Genomic DNA, 23,446 nt, shown 5'->3' with positions numbered 1-23,446 from the left:
TTTCCGTCGCCTATCTCTTGCCTTCAAAAAGTCATGAGTAGAAAAACTCACACTAGGACCCCAGTATAGTCAATGTCAGAGTAGGGTTTTAAAAATATAATTTCCGTGATGCGGGCTTCGCTGGCTAGGCCAGCATTTATTACCCATCCCTAGTTGCCCTTCAGAAGGTGGTGGTGAGCTGCCTTGAACCACTATGGTGTAGGTATACCCTCTGCTATTTGAGAGGGAGTTCCAGGATTTGGGTGGCACGGTAGCACAGTGGCTTGCACAGTTGCTTCGCAGCTCCCAAGGTCCCAGGTTCGATTCCCGGCTTGGATCACTGTCTGTGCGGAGTCTGCGCGTTCTCCCCGTGTCTGTGTGGGTTTCCTCCGGGTGCTCCGGTTTCCTCCCACAGTCCAAAGATGTGCAGGTTAGGTGGATTGGCCTTGATAAATTGCCCTTAGTGGCCAAAAAAAAAAAGTTAGGTGGGGTTACTGGGTTATGGGGATGGGGTGGAGGTGTGGCCTTAGGTGGGGTGCTCTTTCCAAGGGCCGGTGCAGACTCGATAGGCAGAATGGCCACCTTCTGCACTGTAAATTCTGTGACTTTGACCTAGCGACAGTGAAGGAACGGTGATATTTTCAAGTCAGGATGGTGAGTGACTCGGAGGGGAACCTCCAGGGGATGATGCTCCCATGTATCTACTGCTTTTGTACTTTTGGATGGTCGAGGTTGGATTCTTACGGAATCTTGGTGAGTTCCTGCAGTGCATCTTGTAGATGGCACACACAGCTGCCGCTGTTCATCGGTGGGGGAGAGAGTGAATGCTTGTGCAACGGGTGGCAAACAAGTGGGCTGCTTTGCCCTGGATGGTGTCAAACCTCACTCATTGAAGCTGCACTCATCCAGGTAAGTGGAGAGTATTCCATTACTCACTCAAGTTGTGCCTTTTAGATGTTGGACAGACTTCGGGGACGAAAGAGGTGAGTTAGTCGCTGCAGTTTTACCAGCCTTTGACCTGCTCTGGTAGCCACAGTATTTATATGGCTAGTCCAGTTTCTGGCCAATGTTAAGCCCCAGGATGTTGATACTGGGGAATTCAGCGACGGTATTGCCATTGAATGTCAGGGTTAAATCCTCTTACCCTGGAGTGATGCACAAATGTTACTTGCCACTTGTCAGCCCAAGCCTGCATATTGTCCAGGTCTTGCTGCATTGAACATAAATTGCTTCAGTATCTGAGGAGTTGCGAATGGTGCTGAACATCTAACCTTATGATGGAAGGTACGTCATTGATGAAGCAGCTGAAGATGGTTGGGCCTAGGACACTACCCTGAGGAACTCCTGCAGTGATGTCCTGGAACTGAGATGATTGACCTCCAACTACCACAACCACATTCCTTTGTGCCAGGTATGACACCAACCAGTGGAGAACTTTCCCACTGATTCCCATTGACTCCAGTTTTGCGAGGGCTCCTTGATGCCATACTCTGCCAAATGCTGCCTTGATGTCAAGGGCAGTCACCCGCCTCATCTCTGAAGTTCAGCTCTTCTGTCCAAATTTGAACCAAGGCGGTAATGAGGTTTGGAGCTGAGTGACCCTGGCGGAACCCAAACAGTGTGTCTGCTAGCAGGTTATTGCTGAGTAAGTACTGCCCAATAACACTGTTGATAATCCCTTCCATCACTTTACTGCTGATGAGAGTAGACTGATGGGACATTAATTGGCCGGATTGGATTTGTCCTGTTGCTTGTGTACAGGATATACGTGGGTAATTTTCCACATTGCCAGGTAGACGCCAGTGTTACAGCTGTACTGGAACAACTTGGTTTGGGGCGCAGAAAATCCTGGTGCACAAGTCTTCAGGACTATTGCTGATATATTGTAAGGGCCCTTTGCAGAACTCAGTGCCTTCAGCTGTTTCTTGATAGCACGTGGATTGAATCAATTTAGCTGAAGACTGACATCTGTGATGCTGGGGACCTCTGGAGGAGGCTGAGAAAGATCATTCACTCAGCACTTCTGCCTGAAGATTGTTGCGAATGCTTCAACCATTTGCAAGATGTGCTGGGCTCCTCCTCATTGAGGATGAGGGTGTTTGTGGTATCTCCTCCTCCAGTGAATTGTTTAATTGTCCACCACCATTCATGGCTGGATGTGGCAGGACTGCAGAGCTTAGATCTGATCTGTTGGTTGTAGGAACATTTAGCTCTGTCTTATCACTTGCTATTAAAGCTGTTTGGCACACACGTAGTCCTGTGTTGTAGCTTCTCCAGGTTGACACCTTATTTTTAGGTATGCCTGGTGTTGCTCCTGGCATGCCCTCCTACACTCTTAATTGAACGAGGGTTGATCCCCTGGTTTAGTGGTAATGGTAGAATGGGAGTTATGCTGAGCCATAAGGTTACAGATTGTGGTTGAGTGCTGATGCCCCAGAGCACTACATGGACGGCCAGTCTTAAGTTGCTAGATCTGATCTGAATCTATCACATTTAACACACTGGTAGTGCCACACAGCACGATGGAGGGTATCCTCAATGTGTAGATGGGACTTCATCTCCACAAGAACTGTGTAGTGATCGCTCCTACTGATACTGTCATGGACAGATGCATCGGCAACAGGCAAGTTGGTGAGGATGAAGTCAAGTTTGTTTTGCCTCTTGTTGGTTCCCTTACCACCTGCTGCAGTCCCAGTGTAGCAACTATGTCCTTTAGGACCCAGTCAGCTTGGTTTGTGGTGGTACTACCGAGCCACTCTTGGTAATAGGCATTGAAACCCCCACCCAGAGTACATTCTGCGCCATTGCCATACTTAGCGCTTCGCTCCAAGTGGTGTTCAATGTGTAGGAGTACTCATTCATCAGCACAGGAGGCACAGTAAGTGGTAATCAGCTGGAGGTTTCTTTGCTCATGTTTCACCTGGTGCCATGAGACTTCATGGGGTCCCGAGTCAATGTTGAGGATTCTTAGGGCAACTCCTCCCCGTCTGTATACCTCTGCACCATCACGACTTCTGGGTCTGTCCTTCCGGTAAGACAGGATATATACAGGAATAGTGATGGTGGTGTCTGGGACATTTTCTGTAAGGTATGATTCTGTTAGTATGACTGTCTGGCTGTTGCTTCACTAGTCTATGAGCCAGCTCTCCCAACTTTGACCCAAGCCCCCAGATGTTAGTAAGGAGCGGTTTGCAGTATCGACAGGGCTGTGCTTGCCACAGTAGTTCATGATGCCCAGGCTGATGCTGGATGGTTGGACGGTTTCATTCCTTTGTGTTTTCTTCTTGGCGGTTGAAATACAACTGAGTGGTGCGGCACTGTGGCGCAGTGGTTAGCACGGCGCCGAGGACCCAAGTTCAATCCCGGCCCCAGGTCATTGTCTCTGTGGAGTTTGTACATTCTCCCCGTGTCTGCGTGGGTCTCACACCCACAAACCAAAGACGTGCAGGATAGATGGATTGGCCATAATAAATTGCCCCTTAATTAGAAAAATTAAAACAAAATAGAAAAAGAAATACAACTGAGGGGCTCGCTAGGCGATTTAAGAGGGCGAACAGTCCACCACATGAAGAGTGTGTTTAAGAGTCAACCACATTGCTATGGATCTGGAGTCCCATGTAGGCCAGACCAGGTAAGGACGGCAGCTTTCCTTCCCTGAAGGACATTAGTGAACCAGATGAGTTTTTACAACAATCAACAGTGGTTTCATGGTCATCATTAGACTTTTAATTCCAGATGTTACTATTGAGTTTAAATTCCACCACCAACCATGTTATTTTTAGTCTGTATATTTTTGTTGTGTATTGACAATTTCCTGTTAATTTCCTGGTAGATGCAAAACATTGGAGCAAGTCGCCGGCTGGAAGTCCACCCCAACAAGTTGGTTTGCCTTCTAGAAGAATGGGCAGAGAAAAATCAAATGATGTTTCAATCCCACATCTACCCTCTGGTTCCACGTCAGACCATTCAAAGAATTCTAAACACTACACTTCGAATACTTTTCACCCGGGGATGTCCACCCCACCCAGTCCTGATGCTCAGCCTGCTGAGAGTGAAAATCCAGCTCTGGAGGTTGAGTCAATGGTGGAGGTGAAACTGCATAATAATGCAATAGTCTATGGAGTTATTAGATGGATTGGTACACCAGAAGGGCGCTGCAATCGCTGGGCAGGAATTGAATTAGTGAGTATAAGTGTATGGATGTTTTCTGAACCATGTGCCGTACATATACATTTCAATTTCTAAAAAATAGGTATTTATACTAAGGATGTCAATGGCTGAAAGACTCTTGACATTAGTCAGTGATACCATGGTCCCCCACTAATTGCCCCATTGGAAAAAAGCAAATCTGGACATGATTTGACCTCCTGAATATTTTATTCATATGTCAGTAATGGGAGGGGCAGCATGATGTATCAACGACTTTGGTTGTCCGCTCATTGAAATATCAGATCATACCTTTGCTCTTGATGTGCTCTTCTGCAATGTTCTTTAAAAAGATCAAACCAGTTTGTTTTGGAAAATGGTAGCCACCTTGTTATTTTCAATACTTTTGTCAATGTTTGATCACTAGCCACTGAAATTGAGACTGATGCTGCAACAAGAGATGAGCAAGTTTGAATTAGTTGAGGAGGATGTGATGCCTGGCCTGTCCTCACCACCTTTAAAAGTGGCATGGCTGCTATGGGAACGTACTGTATGAGCAAATCTCAGAAACAGATCCTTGTATGAGTAATGCACAGATTTTAGGTGATTTGCAAAAGAAGAGAAAAACTCTTTCACACAAGTGGTTCAGGTCTGGGATGCACTGCCTATGTTGTGGAGGCAGTTTCAATTGAGCCATTAAAGAGGGCATTAGATGAATACTTGAATAGAAATAATTTGCAGCATTACGGGGTTCAGGCAGGGGAATGACACTACGTCATAATGCTTGTTTGGAGAGCCGGTGCAGACACCTGCAGCCAAATGGCCTCCTTCTACACCGTAACAAATCTGTGAATTGTCCTTGAACTGAGTGGCTTGGTGGGTAATTTCCGAGGCAGTTAAGAATCAACTGCATTGCTGTGGGTCTGGAGTCACATGTAAGCCAGACCACGTACAGTTGGCAGATTTATTCACCTAAAGGGCGTGAGTGAACCGCCATGGGTTTTTACAACAATTGACAATCATTTCATGGTCACTATTACTAGCTTTCAATTTCAGATTTGCTGATTGCTGCCATAGTGGGATTTGAGCCCTCTCCCAAAGCATTAGTGTGGCCCTTCTCTTGATTACTAGTCCAGTGATATTGCCACTGTGTCACCATCTCCCCATTAGTTGTCCACAGTTCCCTAAATGTGGCTGGACAGTTAGCTAAGATGATCAGGAAGACACGTGGGATACTTTGTGTTTATTGTTCTTAGATGTAAAAATTAGTCACAAATACAGGGCCATTGTGACCATCATTGTAATCCAATTTAGAGCTTAATTCTTCTGGTCAAAATGTAATCCCCATGAAGAAATTAAATTGCTTCAAGCATTATGTTATCCTCCCCTTTCTAAGTGTTCTGTATTCTTGTGTAAAAGATGAGACCTGTGGAAGGCCCTTGATAGTTATATATTTAGGAGGGTGCTTTAAATTGTTGGTGCCATTTGAAAGTGAGGTGGATATTTGATTCCCCAACCACTGGACTGATTACGATGAGTGGAAGCAACCTCTGCTTCAGGGGCTTCAACTGAGTATCATCCTGATGTATCTCCTAGTGATTAGTTAGAGTCGCTTGGTTCTCCCTTTTAGAAGCATATAACCATAGAAATGATACAGCACAGAAGGGGGCCATTCAGCCCATCTTGTCCATGCCGACCCAAAGACACCTAGGTAACCTTTCTAATATCATCTTCCTGCACACAGCCCATAGCCCTGCAGATTACAGCACCTAAGATGCAGATCCAAGTACTTTTAAAAAGAGTTTTTCCTCATGTCCCCTCTAATCCTTCTGCCAATTAGTTTGAATCTATGAGCCCTGGTTTTTGAAGTCTCTGCCAAGGGAAACGGGTTCCTCCCGTCTACTTTATCTCTACCCCTCACAATTTTGTATACTTCAAACATGTCATCTGTCAGCCTTCTCTGTTCCAAGGAAAACAACCCCAATCTCTCCTTGTAGCTACAATTCTCCACCCTGGCAATATTTTAGTAAATCGTCTCTGCACTCTCTCCAGAGCAATTACACCCTTCCTATAATGTGGTGACCAGAACTACACACACTACTCCAGTTGTGGTGTCACCAGTATCTTGTACATTTCCATCATTATATCCCTACTTCTGTATTCTATACCTCTGCCACTGAAGGAGAGCATTCATAAATCTTCTTTACAATCTTATCTACCTGTACTGCTACTTTTGAGGACCTGTGCACTTGGATGCCAAGATCTCTCATTTCATCTACCCCTGGCAGTATATTCCCGTTTTGTTGTTGGTTGTTACAAAAACAGATGTTGAATATTACTGAAAAAAGACATTCTATCAAAGCTGCTTTCCTTGCACTTATCAGGACAATTTGCAAAAATACTAAATTGTAAAGGGGACATCACTTTATACTGCAGGAGAAGAGAGTGCTGATTGGTTGGCACTGATTGGTTGTTGCTATGGAGAATGCACCAGTTGACTAATAACTGACAATTAACTGCCATTTCTGGTGATAGACTAACTACCAATATTCATTAATAATAATCTTTATTAGTGTCTGCAATGAAGTTACTGTGAAAATGCCCTAGTCGCCACACTCCGGCGCCTGTTCGGATATACCGAGGGAGAATTCAGAATGTCCAATTCACCTAACAAGCATGTCTTTCGGGACTTGTGGGAGGAAACCAATCAGGGTCTGCCTGTCAATTAATCAGCACTCATGCATTGTAAATTGTTCCCTTCACAATTTGGTATTTCTGTCCTGAAAAGTGCAAGTTGAAAAGCTTTAACAGCATGTGTCTTTTTTCAGCAATACTCTAGTTGTTTGGTAGTACAGAACTGGAAATGATATTTGCTATATGGGGTTATAAAATTTAAAAGAATATGGACTCCAGGGAGGGAAAAGTCAGGAGTTGAATTCAAAGACAATTTTGCAACATTGGGAAGTAATACATTGGCCTCTTTTTAAAATGATTTACTTATAGGACTATGAACTAAATGATGCTACTGATGGAACCTTTGAGAAAAATCGTTACTTCAATTGTGAGCAGAACAAAGCAATTTTTATACCGTTAAGGAACTGTAAGCCAGATGCCCGTTTTTGTTCAAATGTACCAAAGGAGATACCTAGCAGTCCACTTCACGCACCAGGTAAAATTAATGTTGGTGGAATAAACAGGTTTGTGTTTTTGGCATGCGGCTGCTTGACCAAGCTTGGGAACCAGTTTTACCATTCTGTTACTTCTTCCCTTGCCTAAAATTACACAGAATTTACCTGGTTAGAGAAAATAACAGCTGTTTGCATTCGTAACTCAAGCACTTAGAAGGGAATGGAATTATAATCCACTATATCGTTCGATAAAGTAGGAGAAACACTCTTATGGAGACTAAGCTAATTCACTGCCAAGAACAAGGGCTGAGAATGTGATGCCAGTGAATGATATAGCAGATTTCTTAACATTCAAGTTGGGGATATAGCAAAGTCTGAGGAATGTTCCGATTAAATTCTAGCCCAGTAATTCACTCTGGTCATTGGGACTTCAGGATTAGATTTTCTATGTCTTATTTGAGTTTTTTATATTGTGGCCCAATTAAATTGGGGTCTGCAATTTAAAATTTTCTTTCATTGTTGCATGTTGCTAGGGGTTCCCTTCATTGGAGTGCTCGATTGTTGAGATCATTAATATATGATGCAGGTCTGTGTCAGTATTGAAAATATGAATTTGGTCCATTTCAATTACAAGTGAAAACCACTCCTGATTATCTGACCGTAAAAGAGGATGTCCCACCTGTGCGAGAAGATGAAGCTCTACAGCTGATGAAGGGAAGAATGAAAGGGATTCAAGGACATTACAATTCTTGTTATCTGGACTCCACCATTTTCAGGTTTGACTGATGTTTCTAGTTTTAAGTCAGTTACGATAGGATTCTGCTGTTCTTGTGAAGAAACTGATTGTTGTAAGCTGAAAGCATCCAGCAGATGCGGATAAGGAATATAAACTCTAGTTTCTGGTTTTGACCACGTGCAGTCTCATTAAGCCACTTCTAGTTGTTGAAGTTAGGTTAGGCTGATGAAATTAAGTTTTGTGTCTCAAAATGTTGGCATTCACAGCTATCAAATGGCGCACAATTTGACAATAATTATAACATATCTAGCCACCTCACTGAAAGGCCAGAGGGATGTGTGTTTTTGAATATAAGAATAACACTCAGCAATAATGGAAGCGTTTCCATGTTATGGTGAATGTGCATTATTGAATCATTTGTAGGTCCTTAAATGGGTCATAACATAGAATATACAGTGCAGAAGAAGGCCATTCGGCCCATCGAGTCTGCACCGACCCATTTAAGTCCTCAGATCCACCCTATCCCTGTAACCCAATATCCCCTCCTAACATTTTTGGTCACTAAGGGCAATTTATCATGGCCAATCCACCTAACCTGCACGTCTTTAGACTGTCAGAGGAAACTGGAGCACCCGGAAGAAACCCACGCAGACACAGGGAGAACGTGCAGACTCTGCACAGACAGTGACCCAGCGGGGAATAGAACCTGGGACCCTGGCGCTGTGCAGCCACAGTGCTATCCACTTGTGCTACTGTGCTGCCCTTAAAGCGGGCCACCCGCTGCATCAGAGTTGTGGATTGTGGCAATGCCTGTAGACCATAAGACATAGGAGCAGAATTAGGCCACTCGACCCATTGAGTCTGCTCCACTATTCAATCATGCCTGATATTTTTCTCATCCTATACTCCTGCCTTTTCCCCATAACTTCTGATCCCCTTAATAATCAAGAATCTATCTATATCTGTCTTAAAGACACACAGTGATTTGGCCTCCATAGCCTTCTGCGGTAAAGAGTTCCACAGATTCACCACCCTCTGGCTGAAGAAATTGCTCCTCATCTCTGTTTTAAAGGATCGTCACGTTAGTCTGAGATTGTCCCCTCTGGTTCTCGTTTTTCCTACTAGTGGAAACATCCTCTGCATTTCCACTCTATCCAGGCCTCACATTATCCTGTAAGTTTCAATAAAATCCCCCCCTATCCTTCTAAACTCCAATGAGTACAGACCCAGAGTCCTCAACCATTCCTCATACGACAAGCTCTTCATCCAGGGATCACTCTTGTGAACCTCCTCTGGACCTTTTCCAAGCCCAGCACATCCTTCCTTTGATACGGGGTCCAAATCTGCTCACAGTGCTCCAAATGGGGTCTGACCAGAACCTTATACAGCCTCAGAAGTACATCCCTACTCTTGTATTCTAGCCCTCTCGTAAAGTTTTGAGTTCCCTGTCTCCACTCATGTTCAAGGCGAACCAGTGTCCAAATGGAATGGGAAAATTGGAGTAACTCACAGACCATGTTTGTATATCTCCTAATATTTGTTTCATGTTTCATACCTGGAAGTAAATTGCCCTTGGTGGCAAATGGGGAGAAAAATTGATTGAACCCAAATCAAGGAAATATAGATGGAGCTCTTCTCTTGCAGCTTGACTAATGCTGTAGATTATTAGAGGTATGTAAAGCTGACACAATATACCAATGGTAGAAAATATATGATTCCCAGTTCTGATGGCTATTAAAACTGTAAGAATAAGAACGTACTCTATTGAATCACATCTGATTTTTGTTTTACTTCACAATGAGTTTCATCATTTAAAATAATGTTCTTCCAGCTTATTCACATTCACGTCCGTGTTGGATAGTATACTTCATATGCCTGGAGGACAGGATGAGAAAATTCAACATATACTGAGGGAAGACATAGTCAACCCTCTACGAAAGTGAGTGAGGATTGTACTTGCAATCCTGTACCTGATAATTTGAAGATTGCTGCAATTTTTACTGATTTTAAAGTTTGGTACGAATTCTCGTTGAGTATACCTTTCAGGCGTCCCTGGTGGGGTGAGAAGCTGATCCATACAGAGCAGCAATGTCCCCGATTGAATTCTCAGTCACTGCTCAGTTAGCTGACTTCAGCCAAAGCAGTGGTCGAGGCACCATATTTGACCCCAACACTGGGTCAAATAGGAGAAAGTCAGCAAGGGTGCTTGCACTTATTTGTTACATCCCTGTTGTGTTTGTGTGGAAGTCTGAGGACAGGATTATCGTAGATATTCTTTTAGGGTAAGAATCATTCGTCCAATTCCAGAAGTGGATTTTGCGTTGCTTAAAATCTGGAGAGCATTTATATTGCGCAGTATCCAGCTAAATAACAGCATGGACCAGGGATCAAAGAATCCCGACAGTGCAGAAGGAGGCCATTCAGCCCATCGAGTTTACACCAACCCTCTAAAAGAGCACCCTACCTAGACCCACTCTCCCGCCCTATCCCTGCAACCCCATAACCCTCACCTAACCGTTTAACACTAAGGGGCAATTGAACATGGCCATTCCACCTAAGCTGCACATCTTTGGACTGTGGGAGGAAACCGGATCACCCGGAGGAAACCCACGCAGACACGGGGAGAATGGGCAGACTCCACACAGTCACCCAAGGTCGGAATTGAATCCGTGCCCCTGGCGCTGTGAGACAGCAGTGCTAACCACTGTGCTATCCTTGTAACAATAGACCAACTATTGATTATACTGGGTCTTGTGACCTCTCATTTGCCAATTTATACATTCTCCCATCTTTTTCAAAGGCAGACTGAACAGCAGTCTCGTAAAGCAAGGCTGAATGAAAACCAGTAAGCTGGTTTATTTTCACATGCTACATGAGTGAACCGAATGAAACGTTTCGGTGAGACCTCATCAACTTCCTACTGCCATTTTTAGCACAAAGCATCAGAATTCCCAACCATCCACTGTAGTGTATACAAGCTTTTTAACGTAAAAGATTCTGGGAGTTAACGACTGGAAACAGAAAGTGACCCTGTAGAAATACATTGTAAGTTAAATTCAAATCCCCTTCTGAACCAAATTGGCAAAAATCCCAAAAGACATGAACTATTTCTCATTCTGATGCATAAGCAGATGACGAGTCTCATATCCTTTACATTTATTCTTCAAGAGGTACTGGAAATCTGTCTGGACTTATGGAACTGTAACCCAACAAGAGCCTTGGTGACAGAAAGGCAGCAGGGAAATGATTCGTGTAGAAGCATTCTGAAATATTGCACTTTGTAGTTTTTTCTGTAACCTAGGATCCGGATTTTTAAATAAGTATTCAAGATGCCAAGGGTTAACCACCAAATTCTTTGATCCTAGGACTGGGGTTGTGAATGCAGATAAGGTGACAAAATTGAGGAAACTATTAGGATGTGACACGTTTATTTCGGCAGAGAAGGGTAACTATTTTTTTTGCACAAGTAACATTCTACAGAAGTTAATTTAATTAGTCCACAATGTATGAATACATTATATCCTTTATTATTATACATCTTCAACAATAAAAATGTATAATTTAATTGTATATCTTTAATTAGTTCACATTATACATATCTTTTTTCTTTCTTTCTCACTCTCTCTCTCTCTCGCCAATTTGCTACATGAATTTGTTTACCAAAAGCTATCTTCCCTACTATATTATATGTGCAGTATTGTTTTCCCCGTTGAATATTTTTTATATCTTATGTGTATAAAATTGTGCTAGAAATATTTTTTTCAACCCATGTCCCCCCTCAAAGTATCTTGTAACCCCATTGGACATAATCAGTATCTCTTTCTCCAAAATCTGACGTTATTTTTTGCCACGTTTTGCTCTTCTGTTGATGGTGTTTCGGGCTAAACAAACTAAATGAACAAATTTATGAATAAATTAAAAGTCAGCTCCTTAAAGGGGTATTGCATCAAACAAAAACAAATCTCACAGAAAACTTAAAACAGCAAAACAAAGTGGGATTAAAGGGATCAATAAAACACCCTATCCTCTGTGGTGCCCTCCTGCCATGAAAGGCCTCGATCATGCCAGTTGGACACCACAAGCTCCCTCTCGAAAAATGCCCACCTGCGAACATAGCTGCGGGAGAGGGGCAGACCCCCTGATCGGCCAGTGTCTGGACCTGTTGATGGCAAGCTTGGCCAGGCCTAGAAGCAAGTTCACAAGGAGGCCTATTCTGTTGTTGAAGGACACAAGTGAAATGTGGAACTTGTTCAAGGAACAGGTGCTACGTGTCCTTGATATGTATGTCCCTGTCAGGCAGGGAAGAGATGGTCGAGTGAGGAAACCATGGTTGACAAGAGAGGTTGAATGTCTTGTTAAGAGGAAAAAGGTGACTTATGTAAGGCTGAGGAAACAAGGTTCAGACAGGGCATTAGAGGGATACAAGATAGCCAGGAGGGAACTGAAGAAAGGGATTAGGAGAGCGAAGAGAGGGCATGAACAATCTTTGGCGGGTAGGATCAAGGAAAACCCCAAGGCCTTTTACACATATGTGAGAAATATGAGAATGACTAGAGCGAGGGTAGGTCCAATCAAGGACAGTAGCGGGAGATTGTGTATTGAGTCTGAAGAGGTAGGAGAGGTCTTGAATGAGTACTTTTCTTCTGTATTTACAAATGAGAGGGGTGATATTGTTGGAGCGGACAGTGTGAAACAGATTGGTAAGCTCGAGGAAATACTTGTTAGGAAGGAAGATGTGTTGGGCATTTTGAAAAACTTGAGGATAGACAAGTCCCCCGGGCCTGACGGGATATATCCAAGGATTCTATGGGAAGCAAGAGATGAAATTGCAGAGCCGTTGGCAATTATCTTTTCATCCTCACTGTCAACAGGGATGGTACCAGGGGATTGGAGAGTGGCGAATGTCGTGCCCCTGTTCAAAAAAGGAACTAGGGATAACCCTGGGAATTACAGGCCAGTTAGTCTTACTTCGGTGGTAGGCAAAGTAATGGAAAGGGTACTGAAGGATAGGATTTCTGAGCATCTGGAAAGACACTGCTTGATTAGGGATAGTCAGCACGGATTTGTGAGGGGTAGGTCTTGCCTTACAAATCTTATTGAATTCTTTGAGGAGGTGACCAAGCATGTGGATGAAGGTAAAGCAGTGGATGTAGTGTACATGGATTTTAGTAAGGCATTTGATAAAGTTCCCCATGGTAGGCTTATGCAGAAAGTAAGGAGGCATGGGATAGTGGGAAATTTGGCCAGTTGGATAACAAACTGGCTAACCGATAGAAGTCAGAGAGTGGTGGTGGATGGCAAATATTCAGCCTGGATCCCAGTTACCAGTGGCGTACCGCAGGGATCAGTTCTGGGTCCTCTGCTGTTTGTGATTTTCATTAATGACTTGGATGAGGGAGTTGAAGGGTGGGTCAGTAAATTTGCAGACGATACAAAGATTGGTGGAGTTGTGGATAGTAAGGAGGGCTGTTGTCGGCTGCAAAGAGACATAGATAGGATGCAGAGCTGGGCTGAGAAGTGGCAGATGGAGTTTAACCCTGAAAAGTGTGAGGTTGTCCATTTTGGAAGGACAAATATGAATGCGGAATACAGGGTTAACGGTAGAGTTCTTGGCAATGTGGAGGAGCAGAGAGATCTTGGGGTCTATGTTCATACATCTTTGAAAGTTGCCACTCAAGTGGATAGAGCTGTGAAGAAGGCCTATGGTGTGCTCGCGTTCATTAACAGAGGGATTGAATTTAAGAGCCGTGAGGTGATGATGCAGCTGTACAAAACTTTGGTAAGGCCACATTTGGAGGACTGTGTACAGTTCTGGTCGCCTCATTTTAGGAGGGATGTGGAAGCTCTGGAAAAGGTGCAAAGAAGATTTACCAGGATGTTGCCTGGAATGGAGAGTAGGTCTTACGAGGAAAGGTTGAGGGTGCTCGGCCTTTTCTCATTAGAGCGGAGAAGGATGAGGGGCGACTTGATAGAGGTTTATAAGATGATCAGGGGAATAGATAGAGTAGACAGTCAGAGACTTTTTCCCCGGGTGGAACACACCATTACAAGGGGACATAAATTTAAGGTGAAAGGTGGAAGATATAGGAGGGATATCAGAGGTAGGTTCTTTACCCAGAGAGTAGTGGGGGCATGGAATGCACTACCTGTGGAAGTAGTTGAGTCGGAAACATTAGGGACCTTCAAGCAGCTATTGGATAGGTACATGGATTACGGTAAAATGATATAGTGTAGATTTATTTGTTCTTAAGGGCAGCACGGTAGCATTGCGGATAGCACAATTGCTTCACAGCTCCATGGTCCCAGGTTCGATTCCGGCTTGGGTCATTGTCTGTGCGGAGTCTGCACGTCCTCCCCGTGTCTGCGTGGGTTTCCTCCGGGTGCTCCGGTTTCCTCCCACAGTCCAAAGATGTGCGGGTTAGGTGAATTGGCCAATGATAAATTGCCCTTAATGTCCAAATTGCCCTTGGTGTTGGGTGGAGGTGTTGAGTTTGGGTAGGGTGCTCTTTCCAAGAGCCGGTGCAGACTCAAAGGGCCAAATGGCCTCCTTCTGCACTGTAAATTCAATGATAATCTATGATTAATCTAGGACAAAGGTTCGGCACAACATCGTGGGCCGAAGGGCCTGTTCTGTGCTGTATTTTCTATGTTCTATGTTCTATGACATTATGACATTAACTTGAACTCTCTTTATTTTGATGATAATTGACTTCATTTTATTTAATGAAAGCAATTAATGTATTTGTAATTAGTAGTTTTGCCGAGAATAGACTAAAACATGAAACATTGTGGTCATCACAGCGAATGTAAGGGGTGGGACTTTTTACAATTATTTTCATACACAATACTGTAAGCTGTTCACACTTGTGGTTAGAATTGCTTCGTAATTGGCATCATTTTTCGATATTGTGTTAGATGCCTATACTTTCTATCCTTCCTCTTGGAAGCAGAGGTCAGAGTTATTTGTGCAATCCAGATCTCCCCTTGGTCAAGGTCAATATTTACATGAGTCAGCTTAGTTAGATGACTACTTTTTATATCTGCACAGTGCTCTATGCCTTGGCCCTAATAGTGGAATAATAAAACTCTAGAGCAGTGGCAGCACAGTTGAGCATGTAGGCTCAGATTTCACGTCGCTACCCTGTAGTTTTATGCAACCGCCAAAATCCACCTGGGGACACCTGGCTGTTGAGTTTGCATCTGTCTGTCTCTCAGCTGGTTTACCCAGCTTATGTTTTGAATTGCTGAGGATGTACTATGTGTCTATTATACAACAGTAAAATTATTTTTGTATTACTTCAGTAGTCTAATTTATCTGTCGTACTTCTGTACTTTCTCATTCATTACTCTCTTACTCCGTATTCTAGCATAAATTCAACCAACGCTATGATCTTCAGAATTAGTTGTTTTGCACGCTAAAGAAATGAAAATCGCTTATTGTCACAAGTAGGCTTCAAATGAAGTTACTGTGAAAAGCCCCTAGTCGCCACATTCCGACGCCTGTTCGGGGAGGCTGGTACGGGAATTGAACCGTGCTGCTGACCTGCCTTGCTCTGCTTTCAAAGCCAGCGATTTAGCCCAGTGCTAAACAGCCCCTGTTTAAAGTTAAACAGATGATTATTTTTTAATGTTCTTTTTTGTGCTGCTCTCATGAATGTACATATATTTTATAATAAAGATAGAATGCATGCACCTTTTTGACAGATTTGTGATAAATCCAAATTTCCTTTTGGATAGATTTGTTTATTGTCACGTGTACCGAGGTACAGTGAAAAGTATTTTTCTGCGAGCAGCACAACAGATCATTAAGTACATGAAAATGAAATAAAAGAAAATACATAATTGGACAACACAAGGTACATAGTGTAACTACATAAGCACTGGCATCGGGTGAAGCATACAGGGGGGTAGTGTTAATGAGGTCAGTCCATTAGGAGTCTGGTAACAGTGGGGTAGAAGCTGTTTTTGAGTCTGTTCGTGCGTGTTCTCAGATTTTTGTATCTCCTGCCCGATGGAAGAAGTTGGAAGAAGTTGGAACAGTGAGTAAGCCGAGTGGGAGGGGCCTTTGATTATGCTTCTGTAGCGAAAACAGTTTAAAAATTAAGGTAGAAAATGGCAGTCATTTACAATGCTCAGAAAAAAAGCAACAGGAGGATCTAAACTATCTTCTGTCCCTTAATTGATATGCCCATAGGATTTTTACTGGTCTGTAGCTTAAATAGCTGTTAACCTTTGCATTATCTTGCCTGTTATTTATTTAACATCAGTTAGACTTTGTAGCCTTAAAGGGACACACCCCGAGTGTAATAATTCTTGGTGCTGAACAAGCTATAACACACACGTTCTTACAAATCAGACTATCAGCTGACTTAGCATGCCAAGAATGATGCACAATACGTAACTTATTAACCATTGTTACTGTCTAAAATTGAGGTGATTAATACTGTTTACATAAATATGAACACATTGTGCAATTTTTCAAATTTAGATCCGGAAGAATTTATCAATGTCCTATTGCATGAGGTCCTTGCAGTTGATCCATTGCTAAAGATCAGGTAGCTTTTAACATCTGTCTCTTTTTTGCTCTTGCTGAATGTTGTCAGGACACAGTTACACATGACGATTGCCCACTGATACCTCATAATTGTGCTCAGTTCATATGTGTCCAGACAGGACATATTGAACCATGATGTTCATCAGTGGATCTCAATCCTAGCTTGCTTGATGTGTGCATTGGCAGATTGATTCTTTCCATAGCTGAAGAAGCTGAAACTAATTGTAAACCCCACATTGTTGCCCGACTGATCTGGGTTCAGGTTACTCAGCATAGGCCTTGAGTTGCTACCAGGACTTGCTGGTCTACGTAGCTGTTTATTACACTGTGATGCTATCTCCCATTAAAGAACCTCCGATGATAGTTTAAAATCAAGGAAAACTCTACGCCAGCCAACATACGAATTACTAGCTCTATCTTCAATTTTACAAGTTTCTTTACACAAAGGAAATCCATTTGAAAGTAAGGTTTGATCTATTCTGAGCAATCATTAGCTGCTGTGAAGAAATTTGTTTGTTTTCACTAGATGTCACACTGTAGAGTGCAGTCTTAAGTGCAAGTCTGAAAGCTCAGTGCATGGATTTTCTGTTTTATTTTGAAAGTGTGGCTGTTATCCGTCCAAAACACACTTCTGTTTAATCATTGATCCCAGGAATCAGGAATGCAAAAAACTAATCTCCAGTTTTACTATTTTCTGTTATTTATTTAGAGGGTTTGTGAGATATCTGGTGATAATAGGCTGCTAAGAATAACTCTAAAGCAATAAGCCATAGTGGGAAACTAGAGACACGGATTTTGGGGTTTGTACGGAGGGTAAAGCTACCAGGATTTCTTTGTTACTCCAGAATTTGCTGTCAGTTTGAGGAGTCAGAGGAGTCCATATGCAGTTAAATGCAGCAATGGAGAAGTTGCTGTCTGTAATTCTACATATCTCCAGAGCTGATAAGTCCCCTCAGACTGTACTTGAGTACAAATGACTAAACTGACAAAAAAATTGCTTTTATATCCTTATTAATCTTACTGTAAAAACCCTTGAAAAAATTGTGTCCTGCTGATGAGGTATAGCTGAGTTTTAAGTGATTGCTGCTGAAAAACCTCTCACTATCTTTATATTGTGGATTTCTCAATTGTGATAATTTCACTTTTTTTATAACTTGTGATATTTTAGCTTCTACCGTAGTCCCATGTGGATTTATAAATTCATAGAATTTACAGTGCAGAAGGTGGCCATTGGGCCAATCAAGTCTGCACCGGTCCTTGGAAAGAGCACTCTACTTAAGCCCACGCCTCCACCCTATCCCCGTAACCCAGTAACCCCTCCAAATGTTTTAGACACTAAGGGGCAATTTAGCATGGCAAATCCACCTAACCTGCACATCTTTGGACTGTGGAAGGAAACCAGAGCACCTGGAAGGAACCCATGCAGACACAGGGAGAAAGTGCAATCTCCACACAGACAGTCATCCAAGGCCGGGATTGAACCCGAGTCCCTGGAGCTGTGAGGCAGTAATGCTAACCACTGTGCCGCCCCGCCGCTCCCAAATTGTTTCTCAATTGTTTATGTCCCTCCCTGTCAAATTAAAAATGAGGGATAATCATGTACTTCCGGGTTTGTTGCCTGAGACCTTTTCAATGTGATTGACTGTTTACGCTGCTTGATGGCATCACTGGGCATCTGGAAATTCTCTTGACTTGGCGCCAGAACAAACTGACTTCAGGGAGGGATGAAATTCATGGAACAGCGATTCCTAGATCCTTGTGGTCAGCTTTCTTCAAGGTCAGTGACATTCATCATTGACCATCGAATCTGCACCATAGCCGTTGAAATTCAATTTTGTGTAGGTAAATTTATTCATTCAAATAAGTGCAAGGAGCTTACTCCTATTAGAATAGTTTTCTGGGGGCAGCACGGTGGCGCAGTGGGTTAGCCCTGGTGCCTCACGGCGCCACGGTCCCAGGTTCGATCCCAGCTCTGGGTCACTGTCCGTCTGGAGTTTGCACATTCTCCCCGTGTTTGCGTGGGTTTTGCCCCCACAACCCAAAGATGTGCAGGCTATGTGGATTGGCCACACTAAATTGCACCTTAATTGGGGGAAAAAATGAATTAGGTACTCTAAATTTATTTTAAAAAAGAATAGTTTTCTGTGTATTAATTGGAATTTGCTTGGAGCCCAGCGTTTTGGAGATTAGATGTTGAATTTCTGTTCTCACAATTTGTACTGAAAAGTTGTCACTTTGATCATATTTTCTTGTAGTGGTGATGCAAATTTTGAAAACTGGCAGTATTTTCTTTTCAAATCTGTGTAGGCCAGGTAGCAATCATAGGGCAGGCGGACAGCTTGTTCTGGGGATCCTAACTTTCTTCTCATATTTCCCTTGTGACCTGGACTAGAATTGACAACTGTTCCTGTTGTGGTGCGCCATGTGGCTCCTCACTTGTGACACATGTTGCAGGTTGAAACAGTGTGCCATCTTGGTCGATGCCTTCTAATTCAGTTTTCAGAGATTCCAACCCAACCTACAGATCTTGAACCTGGTCATTTTAATAGTGCTATTTATGGTTGCCTTACGTTGGCTATACTTATTCATAGGAGCCCAAGAGATTTGTGTAACATTATTATTCTTTTGCACTGCGTAGGTCAGGCCAGAAAATTCAAGAGAGCTACTGTTATCAGATAATCCTGGAGAAAGATGAGAAACTGAATGTGCCAACAGTCCAGTTGCTCCTGGAGAGATCTTTTCTCTCTTGTGATTTAAAATTCGAAGAGGTTGGTCACAGTCTCTTTTCCCCCCAAAATGTTGAGACCTCTATTTACTTTTTGATCTTTTAAGCGTCGAGCACATTTTTCTGTGTAGCCCTGCGTAATACTGATTTATGTCGGAAATAAAACCTTATTGATCTTAATACACGTCATTATTGCTTAGTGACCTACCTTCCATATGGTACACGTAACTTGTATTTTAGAACTTAAAAGCACCCCTCAAAACATAGTCTATTCCAAATAGTGTGTTTATTGTGCACTACGATTGTTTAAATCAGGGTTTCCCAAACTTTTCCAACCGTGGAACCCTTTTGACCTCTTGAGCACTGAAGGAGCCCCTGAGAAACATTATTGTGTTGAAGAGCCAAGCCATTAAAAAATGACTGTTTTTGTGCAATAGGTGCAAACATACCCAAACTTAATTTATGGAAGCTTTTTCTTATTACTTATATGTATACTTTTATTATAATTAAAAAGTTCTCTTATTAAGAAAATGTACTTGGCCTTAACCTTTTTGTAGGTTTTAATGGGAGGAGTCAGTTGAAAGGAATTCAGGGCCGGCATATTCCTGTGAGGAAGAAGGATGAATACAGCAAATTTCGGGAACCTTGGATAACGAGAGATATTGTAGACCTCGTCAAAAAGAAAAAGGAGGCATTTGTCAGGGCTAGACGGCTGGGAACAGACGAAGCCTGTGTGGAATATAAGGAAAGTAGGAAGGAACTTGAGCAAGGAGTCAGGAGGGCTAAAAGGGGTCACGAAAAGTCACTGGCAAATAGGGTTAAGGAAAATCCCAAGGCTTTTTACACGTACACAAAAAGCAAGAGGGTAGCCAGGGAAAGGGCTGGCCCACTGAAGGACAGGGGAGGGAATCTGTGTGTGGAGCCAGAGGAAATGGGCGAGGTACTAAATGAATATTTTGCATCAGTATTCATCAAAGAGAAGGAATTGGTGGGTGTTGAGTTTGGAGAAGGGTGTGTAGATAGCCTGGGTCATATTGAGATCCAAAAAGATGAGGGCATCTTGAAAAATATTAAGGTGGATAAGTCCCCAGGGCCTGATGGGATCTACCCCAGAATACTGAAGGAAGCAAGAGAGGAAATTGCTGAGGTCCCCCAATGGCAGACTGGTACAAAAGGTGAAGTCACACAGGATCAGAGGTGAGCTGGCAAGGCGGATACAGAACTGGCTAGGTCATAGAAGGCAGAGAGTAGCAATGGAAGGATGCTTTTCTAATTGGAGGGCTGTGACCAGTGGTGTTCCACAGGGATCAGTGCTGGAACCTTTGCTACTCGTAGTATATATAAATGATTTGGAGGAAAATGGAACTGGTCTGATTAGTAAGTTTGCGGACGACACAAAGATTGGTGGAATTGCGGATAGCGATGGGGACTGTCAGAGGATAAAGCAGGATTTAGATCGTTTGGAGACCTGGGCGGAAAGATGGCAGATGGAGTTTAATCCGGACAAATGTGAGGTAATGCATTTTGGAAGGTCTAATGCAGGTAGGGAATATACAGTGAATGATAGAACCCTCAAGAGTATTGACAGAGAGATCTAGGTGTACAGGTCCACAGGTCACTGAAAGGGGCAACACAGGTGGAGAAGGTAGTCAAGAAGGCATACGGCATGCTTGCCTTCATTGGCCGGGGCATTGAGTATCAAAATTGGCAAGTCATGTTGCAGCTGTATAGAACCTTAGTTAGGCCACACTTGGAGTATAGTGTTCAATTCTGGTCGCCACACTACCAGAAGGATGTAGAGGCTTTAGAGAGGGTGCAGAAGAGATTTACCAGGATGGTTGCCAGAGGAGGTGGTGGAAGCAGGGACGATAGTGACGTTTAAGGGGCATCTTGACAAATACATGAATAGGATGGGAATAGAGGGATACGGACCCCGGAAGTGTAGAAGATTAGACGGACAGCATGGTTCGGCACAGGCTTGGAGGGCCGAAGGGCCTGTTCTTGTGCTGTACTTTTCTTTGTTCTTGAGTGTTGCGGTTCTATGGTTCAATGGGAAGAGTGCTGCTGGAATGCTGGTCTCTCACGCCTCTTCACACACTCACTCATTCACACACACACACACACACTCATCCTCCCTCTTTCTCTCTCTCTCTCACTCTCTCACACACACACTCATCCACTCTCTCTCTCTCTGACACACACTCATCCCTTCTCACACACAAACACGCATCCACTCATTCACTCACTCTCTCACACACACACATTCATTCTCTCACACACACATTCATTCATTCTCTCTCTCTCGCTCTCTCTTTATCACACACACACCCTCTCATCATAAGAACATAAGAACTAGGAGCAGGAGTAGGCCATCTGGCCCCTCGAGCCTGCTCCACCATTCAATGAGATCATGGCTGATCTTTTGTGGACTCAGCTCCACTTTCCGGCCAGAACATCATAACCCTTAATCCCTTTATTCTTCAAAAAACGATCTATCTTTATCTTAAAAACATTTAATGAAGGAGCCTCTACTGCTTCACTGGGCAAGGAATTCCAAAGATTCACAACCCTTTGGGTGAAGAAGTTCCTCCTAAACTCAGTCTTAAATCTACTTCCCCTTATTTTGAGGCTATGCCCCCTAGTTCTGCTTTCACCCGCCAGTGGAAACAACCTGCCCGCATCTATCCTATCTATTCCCTTCATAATCTTATATGTTTCTATAAGATCCCCCCTCATCCTTCTAAATTCCAACGAGTACAGTCCCAGTCTACTCAACCTCTCCTCGTAATCCAACCCCTTCAGCTCTGGGATTAACCTAGTGAATCTCCCCTGCACATCCTCCAATGCCAGTACGTCCTTTCTCAAGTAAGGAGACCAAAATTGAACACAATACTCCAGGTGTGGCCTCACTAACACCTTATGCATCTCACACTCACACACACTCATCCTTTCTCATACGCGAACACACGCACCCTCTCACACACACTCACCCTTCCTCTCTCTCTCACTCATCCACACACACTCATTCTCTCTCTCACACACACACATTCATCCTCTCTCACATCCTCACACACACTCATCCCCTCTCTCTCTCTCTCTCTCACACACTCACCCTTCCTCAATCACTCAATCATCCTCACACACTCATCCTCTCTCTCGCGTGCACTCATCCTCTCACATGCTACACCTCCCTCCGAGGCTCGAAACCAACCTTTTCTCAGTTAGCCACATTCACCCTGATCAATACAATTTATGTTTTGTGCTGGTTATAGCTCTGGAGAAGCCAGCTTTTGATTGGATGCATTGGAAACAACACAAAACCCAAATGCTATCGATCAGCCCGACTTGGCTCTGAACCACTGGGAGGCTCTTGTTTCACGGAACTCGGTTTGGAAACCCCTGGTTTGAACTACTGATTTGAAGAAAGCAATGCAATATTACATGGGGCTAAAAATTGAGTTATCAGATAATTTGAATTTAGAGCACATTTGCCTCAATGCTGTTTGTACTTTCTGATCATAAAAACATCTCTTATTAAAATCATTTGTGTCATATCATATGTTTATTGGCTTTTATTTATTTTTATTGTTTATGAAAGAACCTTTTTATGTGCTGTCATAGGCCTGGTATATTATAATGTATTTCACTTTGCTTATGGTTTTAAAAGCATTTGTATCTTAATATGTTACATTTTTCGTTATATCACTGAGGCTCAAGTTAAATTATTCCCAGATCGATAGGATCAGCATCTCATCCCTGTGTATGTACAATTTAGGGAATTTGTTTTCTCCTACACCCCCAAATAAAGGGGCAATTTAGTGTGGCCAATCCACCTAGCCTGCACACCATTGGTTGTGGGAGCGAAATCCATTCAAACATGGGGAAAATGTGCAAACTCCACACGGACAGTGGCCCAGAGCCGGGATCGAACCTGAGACCTCGACGCCGTGAGCACTGCGCCACCGTGCTGCCCGACTTGTGTGGATATTTGAAGTGCTACATAGTGCAGTGAAGGATGGGGGGGGTTTAGTGTCTTGAGGCTGGAGGTGAGGCACATTGGGGTAGTGCAGCAAAGATTTGAACTTGGCATCTAACTTGTTTTTTAAAATAAATTTAGAGTACCCAATTAATTTTTTTCAATTAAGGGGCAATTTAGCGTGGCCAATCAACCTTGCCTG

The 23,446-nt window shown here is 43.2% G+C and overlaps 1 protein-coding gene across 4 annotated transcripts in view; it reads left to right on the top strand.

The window, feature by feature from the left end:
- Positions 1-23,446, top strand: part of cyld2 (cylindromatosis (turban tumor syndrome) 2) — a 75,970-nt gene that overhangs the window by 28,940 nt on the left and 23,584 nt on the right. For all 4 annotated transcript variants that reach the window (XM_072515166.1, XM_072515164.1, XM_072515167.1 and 1 more), the window contains 7 exons: positions 3,812-4,161; positions 7,129-7,294; positions 7,888-8,029; positions 9,821-9,928; positions 11,355-11,434; positions 16,478-16,544; positions 19,182-19,311. In XM_072515166.1, the coding sequence (XP_072371267.1) occupies positions 3,812-4,161; positions 7,129-7,294; positions 7,888-8,029; positions 9,821-9,928; positions 11,355-11,434; positions 16,478-16,544; positions 19,182-19,311 (1,043 nt within the window). The remainder of the gene's footprint in view (positions 1-3,811; positions 4,162-7,128; positions 7,295-7,887; positions 8,030-9,820; positions 9,929-11,354; positions 11,435-16,477; positions 16,545-19,181; positions 19,312-23,446) is intronic.

This window comes from Scyliorhinus torazame, chromosome 8 (assembly GCF_047496885.1).
Source record: "Scyliorhinus torazame isolate Kashiwa2021f chromosome 8, sScyTor2.1, whole genome shotgun sequence".
NCBI classification, from domain to species: Eukaryota; Metazoa; Chordata; class Chondrichthyes; order Carcharhiniformes; family Scyliorhinidae; genus Scyliorhinus; species Scyliorhinus torazame.
Note: the sequence above shows the minus strand (reverse complement) of the source record. Positions and strands in the feature narration are given on the sequence as shown.